Source organism: Schistocerca serialis, chromosome 4 (assembly GCF_023864345.2).
Source record: "Schistocerca serialis cubense isolate TAMUIC-IGC-003099 chromosome 4, iqSchSeri2.2, whole genome shotgun sequence".
NCBI classification, from domain to species: Eukaryota; Metazoa; Arthropoda; class Insecta; order Orthoptera; family Acrididae; genus Schistocerca; species Schistocerca serialis.
Window position 1 is genome coordinate 62,580,900 of NC_064641.1, and position 10,862 is coordinate 62,591,761.

General features: G+C 41.6%; 1 protein-coding gene across 1 annotated transcript in view; it reads right to left on the reverse strand.

Annotated features, from left to right (window-relative positions):
• Nucleotides 1–1,577: 1,577 nt before the first annotated feature.
• LOC126473312 (putative inhibitor of apoptosis) overlaps nt 1,578–10,862 on the reverse strand; it is a 28,007-nt gene continuing 18,722 nt past the window's right edge. Inside the window, exon 2 of the mRNA XM_050100290.1 lies at nt 1,578–4,824. Coding sequence (XP_049956247.1) covers nt 3,994–4,824 — 831 coding nt within the window. The 3' untranslated portion in view covers nt 1,578–3,993. The remainder of the gene's footprint in view (nt 4,825–10,862) is intronic.

Sequence of the window (10,862 nt, forward strand, 5' to 3'; positions counted from 1 at the left end):
GAAATTCGCTTCAGTCAGAACAGTTTAAAGCAGCAAATTGTTCCAGTGAGCTGGACTGGATCTATATCAAGAACATTAGCCTACCATGTAAGTACCTGAATGTACCTCAGTACATGGCACATGTATCTGAGCTCTTCTGTACATGCTACTATTTAAGCTCTACTGAAATTTGCAAATGTAAGGTTATGTCAAAGCGCCTTTTCTCCTTGAAAGAGTAACTGGTATCTACGAGATTTCTTGCAGATAAATATATTTTTTGTGGGTTTAAAGAAACTGGTATATTGCTGCAATAGAAGTGAATACAGAATGCCTCCTTCATGAACCAATGTAAATAACACCAATTAGTACTTTTGAAAGGTAATATCAAACCATATTTGAAATTGAGCTTGTTGAATTAAAGCACTACAATTTCTTTTCTTTTGTTAAAAAAATATATATTTACATATTTTATTTAACACATGTAAAAATATTTTACAAGCAGGAGAAAATCCAAATATATTACATTTCTTGATGCACTGTTATGTGACTATAAAATATAACATAAAACTGTTATACAGTTTAGTGTATTCTTTAACTATAAACTCAGAAAATTGTAAAATTTTCAAAAGGAAATTACTGTTACATTCTTCAAAGTAATAACAGGTATGATGTTTGCGACAATGACAAGAAAGTAAAAATCAAGGCACCCAATAACTAACTATTTCTGGTACTTACATGTAATGTGATAACAGTATCACCAATATTATAGACCCTTTTACTTATCTATTTGTCATTAGAGAAGTATTTAAAGTTGTGTGTGGTTTTGCCCATTTTATATGTGACTGAAATAGACAACATACACTATTCAAGAAAAATGAGATACTACAGACATTGTTTTTACTGGTATCCAGTTGTGTCATGTAGTACTGTCAGTAATGTTACTATGTACTATGCTACTTGACAAAAGCCAACAAACCTATCTTATAAAGGTAATATGTTGTGCAAAGCATTTGTCACTTATTGATAGTAAATTATATTTATATTCTGTAGAGTACACAAAAACAGCAAATTATACTTGCATTCTGTGGAGTACTGACATCATGCATTTGATACTGCAGCAATGTATTTAATCAAATAGTTGCTGCATATGTGCATGTACAGGTATGTTACAAGTAAGATCATTCATATGTTTCTCTTTACAAAGAAATACAATGATGATCCGACATCATCTCAAGAAAATTATTTAGATGAAATTGGGAATGCAGAATTAATGTTTAATACTGAAGCAATATGGTTATAGGAGATTTATATACACCACACCAATGACAACAACTATATGTTCAGACCCCACATCAGATAAGTTTCAATACTACTTCAAGTGTGAAGGTATAGATGTCTATATCAAATAAAGAACATTCATGACTGGGTTAATAACTTTCAAAATTTGATATTTACTGTGAAGAAAGTATTGTGATATTCATCTCAAATTCCGAATTTTCTAGATGCACTTTAGGATAGCACCCACCATGCTCTTATAGGAACTAACGTTAGAAGCATATTTTTTATCAAATAAATAGAAATAAAAAGACAAAGTAAAGTTTTGAGAATTACGTAAAAATATGTTTAATATATGCATTTCAGGTACAATATTCAAATGACCAATAAGACACAAATATAATTTTTTACTGTTGATTTATCATTTACTTTTGCATATTTACCAGTAATCTGTTAGATTCCAAATTGGTCTTCGATTTTTAAATGCATGTTCAGATAAAAATTGATTGCATTAGAATCTTAATGAATTATCAGTCTTCCTACAAGGAAACAATGCTTAATGCCCTGAAAGTTGCTTCATGTCCTGATAAAATATCATAGAATATTGACATGTTTGCATTTCAAGTTATGAATATGATTTTATTTTATCTAGCACCAAATCAATATATAACTAAAAAATCATGAACCTAAATGTTTCTTGTTATTAAGGTAACTGGAGGTATACTTAATTTAGCTAGTCAAAGCTTACAATTTGCACTGCAGAAGATCACTGTTTACTGAGCTTCAACATATCATTTCGTTTCAGTAGTACACAAAATGCTTTGCTCTCATCTGTCAAAAAATAGTGATATCCTAAGAAGACGTGGGTACTTCTGCTGTAAATTATGAAGTGGAAAGTGTACCCACTATGCTAATGTAAGGAATGCTAGAAACTGTAACGACAGGAACTCTAAATGCATGTAAAGCAGTGTTTCAGACAAGATGAATGATTGTAGGGACAGTACTGCATACGTCCACCACTATAATTGAGGAGTCAGTGCAGTCAACTGCCATGCAAAGAACCCGGGTTCGATTCCCTGTAATGCCTAGGAATTTCCTTGGCGGAAGGACTCAAACAGGGGCCCTCAGCCTGGTGATGCCAATTGAGGAGCTTCTTGACTGTGTAGTAGTGGCTCCAGGTCACAAAAACTGACAGCAGTCGGGTAAGCAGTATACTGATCCCACGACCCTCTACATTGCATCCAGTGACGTGATTAGGGAGGGTAACATGCTGTTTACTCTGTACTGATAGGCCCACTAAGGCCTATGGACAGAGTTTATGTTTTACATGAAGAGTGTTTTCAGCAATCAAACAGTTTTATTGATTTTTTTGTATGTTTATAAGCTGTGTTTGTGGTCTTTTTCTGCTTGTATGACCGATAATGACTGGAAAAGTAAAAAAAAGAAGGAAATCAGTTCTTTAGAAGTAAAATCGCAATATTTCTTTTGCATTACATAAGGGAAATAGCAACAGGAAACATGTAACAGATATTTTTAAAATATTCCCTGAAGGCAATGAAGTTAAGGGTATCAAATGGAAGGGGAACATCAAATAAGAAGGAGAAGAGGAAGAAGAAGAAGAATGGATATCAATGTGAATGGTAAAGAACTATAAAAATGTAAAAGCGTGAATTTCTGTGGCACAAATTGTGCAGCCTTGGAGCATTTTCTTCATATCTGCAGTTCAATAGACACCAAGTACAACAGCTCTTTTGTGATTCTACCTGTCAGAATTTTCATAAGGCGAGGCGATTTTTGCTAGTTTCTAATTACAAGTCGAAATGCTGTACAGAATCTCAAAGATATCTGCCATTTCAAGATGTCTATCAGGCTGCAGATGAAACTGTTAGAAGGCCGGTAGATGGCGCCCTACAGCATAAAAAGGTGTAATAAAAAACCTTTCTTCTCACTGTAGAGAACCTGCTTCTTATTTTCGTAAAGCTCGTGCCTCATAGCTATTAGAAAATATTTGCACGACACCACATGTGGCTGCATTATAAGCTTTTATTTCTCACACTGAAGAAGTGTTTGGGCAAAGTATATTTTCAACAACTGTGGTTATCAAAGGATGGGCTCGAAGTTATATACACATATATGGGAAAATGGAGCGGAAATGAAAAGCTAGGTTTCTTCTGTCGTTCTGCATGTCACACCTTTCTCAAGGCGAGGAACTAGAAGATGAACGAAAACAGAACGACATAATTTCATTTGATCAGCTCACAACTTCTTGTAAGTTGAGATAACCAGGTTAATGAAGGTTCTCTTACATTTATTTTATCACAAAAACTGCTGAAAATGATTTTGGTCCGAAATGTATTAAGTGTGAGAAATAAACGATTATAGAACAACCCGTAGGTGTCTGAAGATGTTTTCACTCTGACCCTTCTACTTTGCAGCAGTTGGCGCCTCGGAGCAGCCTCGTTGTCACACACTGTGAGACGGAGTTAATGTGTGGACGCCAGCCGTTGACTCTGGGTCGATATCTGGCTGATCGGTAAGGTGAGACCGCGATATTGTAGGTCTCGTTGCTCCCGTTCTTACTGGAGATACTCGGCTTCTCGCTTCGGTTCCACCCACTGCGAGACAGTAGTCGATGTGTAGACGCCAGCAGTCGACTCTCGGTCGATATCTGGCGGGCTGGTAAGCTGAGACCCAGCTGTCATGGGTCTCAGTGCTTTTTTCTACTCGTACCGGGGTCCATCACGATAAGTAGACTCTGGCCGTGTTCTGGAAGGGTTGGCGGCAGACGGGACAATCTGCAACTGACAAGGCGCAGTCGACGCAGGCCACGATGTGCCCACAGGGCAGGAATACGACGCCCATTTCCTTTTCGAAGCATATTTTGCAGAGACGCTTCTCTTCGGTGGCACCGTTTTCCGTCTTCTCGACTCGGCTGTCCGGTGTCTCTTGTCGCGGTTGCGACTTGGAGCTTTCGGCCCGCACGACGGTCGCAGTTTGGTGGGGATCCGTTTTGGCGGCGATTAAGTCGTCCCTATTCCGAGCAATCTCGTTGACGAAGTCGTTGCCGCGGTGCAGCGACACGTGCCAGCAGCCGGGGAACCAGAGCTCGTGCTCCACCCAGGGGTCGTCGTTGGCGTCCCAGTCGCGCAGCCCCCTGCCACAGTAGTAGCAGATGGTGCGGTCGCCGCTGCCCGAGTAGAAGAAGCCCGCCTCGCTGAGCGCCGCGGGCTTCACGGGGATGGCGGGCGGCCAGTCCTTGAACGAAGCCAGCCTCGCCTCGCGCCCACAATACTGCGGAAAGGCGGGGCGCTTCGCGTGCACCGGCGTCGGTTTCGGCTGCGGCCGCGACTGCAGCGCCGCTGGCGGCCCGAACGGGCTGCACGAGTCGTAGGAGACGGCGTCGGCGCAGCCGCGCCGCGACGGGTTCAGGAACGGGCACCGGGGCGACCACCTGCGGTGCTCCGCCAACGGGTCGTCGCTGGGTTCCCACTTGTTGACGACGACGTCGCAGTAGAAGCACTTCACCGCGTCGTCGCCACGGCGCAGGAAGTAGAATCCGGCGGCCGCCACCTGTAACACACCAACAATGCACAACCTTAGTACACGACCTCAAATAATCCTACACTTATTTTTATTTTAGACATAATCACATTTATAATAAGATTATGACTGAAATAGAAGGGATACAAAATGCAGACTCATACACTACTGGCCATTAAAATTGCTACACCACGGAGATTATGTGCTACAGACGCGAAATTTAGCCGACAGGAAGAACATGCTGTGATATGCAAATGATTAGTTTTTCAGAGCATTCACACAAGTTTGGCGCCTGTGGCGACACATACAACGTGCTGACATGAGGAAAGTTTCTAACCGATTTCTCAAACAGTAGTTGACCGTCGTTGCCTAGTGAAACGTTGTTGTGATGCCTCGTGTAAGGAGGAGAAATGCGTACCATCACGTTTCTGACTTCGATAAAGGTCGGATTGTAGCCTATCGCGATTGCGGTTTATCGTATCGCGACATTCCTGCTCGCGTTGGGTTCTAGGCGCTACAGTCTGGAACCGAGCGACCGCTACTGTCGCAGGTTCGAATCCTGCCTCGGGCATGAATGTGTCTGATGTCCTTAGGTTAGTTAGCTTTAAGTAGTTCTAAGATCCAGGGGACTGATGCCCTCAGAAGTTAAATCCCATAGTGCTCAGAGCCATGTGAACCATTTTTTTGCTCGCGTTGGTCGAGATCCAATGACCGTTACCAGAATATGGAATCGGTGGGTTCAGGAGGGTAATTCGGAACGCCGTGCTGGATCCCAACGGCCTGGTATCACTAGCAGTCGAGATGACAGGAATCTTACCCGCATGGCTGTAACGGATCGTGCAGCCACGTCTCGATCCCTGAGTCAACGGATGGGGACATTTGCGAGACAACAACCATCTGCACGAACAGTTCGACGGCGTTTGCAGCGGCACGGACTATCAGCTCGGAAACCATCGCTACGGTTACCCTTGACGGTGCATCACAGACATGAGCCCCTGTGATGGTGTACTCAACGACGAACCTGGGTGTACGAATGGCAAAACGTCATTTTTTCGGATGAATCCAGGTTCTGTTTACAGCATCATGATGGTCGCATCCGTGTTTGGCGACATCGCAGTGAACGCACATTGGAAGCGTGTATTCGTCATCGCCATACTGGTATATCACCTGGCGTGATGGTATGGGGTGCCATTGGTTACACGACTCGGTCACGTCTTGTTCGCATTGACGGCACTTTCAACAGTGGACGATACATTTCAGATGTGTTACGACCCATGGCTCTACCCTTTATTCGATCCCTGCGAAACCCTACATTTCAGCAGGATAATGCACGACCGCATGTTGCAGGTCCTGTACGGGCCTTTCTGGATACAGAAGATGTTCAACTGCTACCCTGGCCAGCACATTCTCCACATCTCTCACCAATTGAAAACGTCTGGTCAATGGTGGCCGAGTAACTGGCTCGTCACAATACGCCAGTCACTACTATTAATGAACTGTGGTATCGTGTTGAAGCTGCATGCGCAGCTGTACCTGTACACGCGCCATCCAAGCTTTGTATGACTCAATGCACAGGCGTATCAAGGCCGTTATTACGGCCAGAGGTGGTTGTTCTGGGTACTGATTTCGCAGGATCTATGCACCCAAAATGCGTGAAAATGTAATCACATGTCAGTTTTAGTATAATATATTTGCCGAATGAATACTCGTTTATCATCTGCATTTCGTCTTGGTGTAGCAATTTTAATGGCCAGTAGTGTCAAAGCAAGAGGAGTGTTTACGTAAAAGACAAATTTTTAAGATGTATATAAATAAAAAATCAATTGCCGCATATGAAAGATCATCACTTGGGAATGGCTTGACTCGTTTGGCTGATTTTTTTGTTGTGTTTGTAACTGTCAGGACAGGGTCTGTATGAAAGACATTATTTGCAAAATTCAAATCGTAAGTTTGGAGGGCATTTCTGTATGAAAATCTCAATGAAAGAAGTGTGGCGGTCAGTTTGACAGTTCTGCAGTCACATGCTTTCATAACATTTATTCGTGGATGACATTCAGTGGCATCACACATTCACTGATACTTGTTGCGTCTACTGCACATCAAATTCGATCACATTTTGTCATCGTCATTTAAACGTGTTTTCCTTCGAATCTACTCGTTTTACGGAAAAAATACAAAGACAATATAGCTGAAAACATTCTGCATTGAGTGCGTACAACAATAACGAATGCCGAACTTGAATTTTACGGTGAGATTCACAACGCACCACTGATTTCTATAGAGAATTTGTACCAGATGATGGCGGCTGCTGTGGCCGAGCGGTTCTAAGCGCTACAGTTTGGAACCACGCGACCGCTACGGTCGCAGGTTCGAATCCTGCGCCAGGCATGGATGTGTGTGATATCCTTAGGTTAGTTAGGTTTAAGTATTTCTAAGTTCTAGAGGACTGATGAACTCAGATGTTAAGTCCCATAGTGCTCAGAGCCATTTTTTGTACCTGATGATGTCCGGCACGACGTTGCACGAATTCGGAATGCCAGCGGCGAATCGCGTCACGCATGATTCATTCGGTCAAGAAATTGACCGAGAACGGGAATACGGTCGAGATGCTTTGAGTCACGAAAACAGCTCCCACTTTTGAATCAGCAACAGAAAACCACGCACAGTAATACATTGATGACAGCAGCCAAACACGGATACGCAGGAATCTTCTTCCTCGATGCACCTGGCGGAACTGGCAAAACGTTCCTAATTTCATTGATTTTAGCTTAGATTCACCACAAAGTGAATCAGCGCTGGGCATAATATCATCTGGGATCGCTGCCACATTGTTCGAAGAAGGACGAACACCTCACCCTGTGCTCAAAGTGCCGCTGAATTTACAATCGATTGGTAAAGCGACGTGCAACATTGGCAAAAATTCAGCAATGGTGAAAGTACTACGGAAGCGCAAAATAACCATTTAGGACGAATGTACGTTTCCGCACAAACGAGCAATGCGGGAACTCGATCGAACATTGAAAGACTGGTGCAGTAATCTGGACCTCTACAAATACGACAACTGTACAACGTTATTAATATTGAACGAAGAGAATTACTTATGAAACATCGTGGAACATCACTGGAGTCCGCAATGGGAGTGGGAGTGGGAGCGAAAGGAGCCACTTGTCCTCTCCTGATATTTGTGGTACACTTTTTATTAATTCCAAAATTCTAAGGTATTTCGCGAAATGATTGTCTCTGTCACTGATCAACATTGTTTGGTGGTCAGGTTGCTCACGGGACATTATACAGTTTGCTTGTCATGGCGGCAGTCTCGACGTCGTTTTTCAACTTAGGTTGGTGTGAACATTTACACAATACTGCCGAAATGGTGTACCTGATATTTTCTCTGACGGTTCTTTGTGCAGCCCTTAATAAGCTACAGAACAGCACACTTAGCCCAGTATAACCATGGCTGCATTATACCCGTCCAACGCTTTTCCCTAATTCCCACAAGGACAGGCCAGTCACTTGCGCACATCTTAATCTCCACAGTAAGGTTACATTTGACCTGTCAAGTTTTTCCGAGTCTTCATTCAGTTTCACGAGGCAGAGTTATTGTACGAGGGGCGTTCTGTAAGTAGTGCAACACATTTTTTCTGAATGTAAACACGGTTTACTCAGGATTCCAATGCACCAATTATTCCCCACTCTTTTGGCTAGAAAGCTCTATTTTTCAACATAATCCCCTTTCAATGCGACGGCCTTACCCCATCTTACTGAGAGTGTCTGTATCTCCGCATAGTACCATTCCATTGGTTGGTGTAGGAGCCAAAGTCTTGCTTCATCAATAACCTCCACATCATGCACATACTGCTTTCTGTGGAGTGCAGCCTTCATTGGATCAAACAGATGGAAGTCGGAGGTGCGAGATCCGAGCTGTAGGTTGGATGAGGAAGAGCAGTCCAATGATGTTCCATGACCTGCACGCAGGTGCGTGGAGTTATGTGAGGCCTTGCATTGTAGTGGAAAAGTAGTCCGCTTCTATTTTACTGTCTTCCATTAGGCGGCGAGGAACCCACCTTAGAGTAGCCCAACTGATGGACGAGTGTCAGCACTACCATCAGAGACGTCCAGTTGAACAGCGAGATGTCTGATTGTGATCCGTCAATCACCTCGAATAAGAGTGGCCATATGTTCCAATATTGCTGGAGTCACAACTGTGTGAGGCCGGATGGCGCGCGGGAGATAGAACAGGTTATGCCTCGCCCAACGATTAACAGTGCATTTGTTCACTGCCATCTCTTCATAGGCATTCTGCAAGTGAAACTGAATATCTGTGATGCTATTGTTGTCAGCCAAAAGAAACTCAGTGACAGCTCTCTGCTTGGAAAGCACCTCGGTTACAGATGCCATCTTGAAAGCTACATATAGCTTCGCCACCTATCGGAACTTCATGCAGCTATAGGGGCTGAAGCGGAAATATTCCACAATGTCCCACAACAAAGTCCCAGATTCTGTATTCTTTAAACCATAAATCGCCAAGGAAAAAATCTTGTGTTACATATTGCCTGGAACCGCAAGACCGCTACGGTCGCAGGTTCGAATCCTGCCTCGGGCATGGATGTTTGTGTTGTCCTTAGGTTAGTTAGGTTTAACTAGTTCTAAGTTCTAGGGGACTAATGACCTTAGCAGTTGAGTCCCATAGTGCTCAGAGCCATTTGACCCATTTTTTTTGTGTTACATATTGAATAGCCCTTACTATATTGCATGTGTATTTAGCTATACTTCATCTGCAGCTCCAAACACAGAAAAATAGAAATTTCGGTACCAGGAGAAAGGAAAAATGGATAAAATCAAGGTTGAAAAGATTTTTGGACATTCATAAAATACATGGTTCTTAAATTATATGAGGTGCAAACCTGCATGACATACAGCCATACGAGGGGGATAAAGACTATTTTAGTTGAGGCCTAGCCTGTTAAGAGTTGGTTCTACTGACCAATTTGATGGTTGTTTCTATAGGTTTCCTACAGTCATTCTCTTATTAAGAAAATAAAAAAAATGTATTTTAGATATACAAATGAAATATGCTTACATTTAAGGTATAGGAGAATCGACCTTGAAAAAAATATTGACTCGATAACTATCCAGAGTTTAAGATACAATAATATTTGTGTACTTCAAATACATCTTCACTTAAGCAAATACATCTCTGCTAGCAACTCATTTTTATCCATAGTCGATATCAGAAAGAAAACTAAAAATGTTTGATCTTCTTGTTATGATAGCAGTCATAACTAGTGGATGCATTCAGAAGTGCACCCAGGTTTTGGATCTGATTTTTCCCAGTGTTTCGACAGTTGATAAGAAATTCGTGTTGCCTTCGTTATTTCAAGACCAATACTTTTAATGATATTTATGTCTCAAGCAAGAAGCAGAAATGAAGTGTGATGAGCACATTTCAGATTTGAAAAGATTGGAGATTTGAGGTTTTGACAGATACTTCTTTGTTACATTATAGACTGTATTATGAAATTTGCAAAACAATACTTTTTCTGGTTTTGCCTCATTAGTTTTAAAATAGGACAAGGAGTTTCCAATTACCTTTAGTATTACTGGATAAGCATTTGAACAGTACTAAAGTTAATTATTCATTACTTATCTCATTTAAAAAGTAAATAAAAATACATAAAAATGAAAACTGAAATAACACTGTATAACTAAAGTAATGGGTAAACTGCACAATATACCATGAGCCACACTGTAAATTTTGTTTGTACATAAAATGTCTATGCTCCTCATGTATGTATTATTTTAGCTCTTTAAGTGTTTATTATCTTAGTAGTTACAAAATCTTTGGCATGCTCAGTCCACTCAATTGTAAACAACCTTATGACATAGTGTGGAGTGGTAGTGTAGTTTGTGTACTTGTGCTGTGTGTGCCAGATAAGGATACATTTCCAAACATGCAAGTAAAAATATCCCTCAGATTATTTAGATTTAAACCACAGAGAATGGTAAACACTGACACATATTAATTTTTCTGGGCAGGGCCAACAATACTTCAGAACATTACATTACTG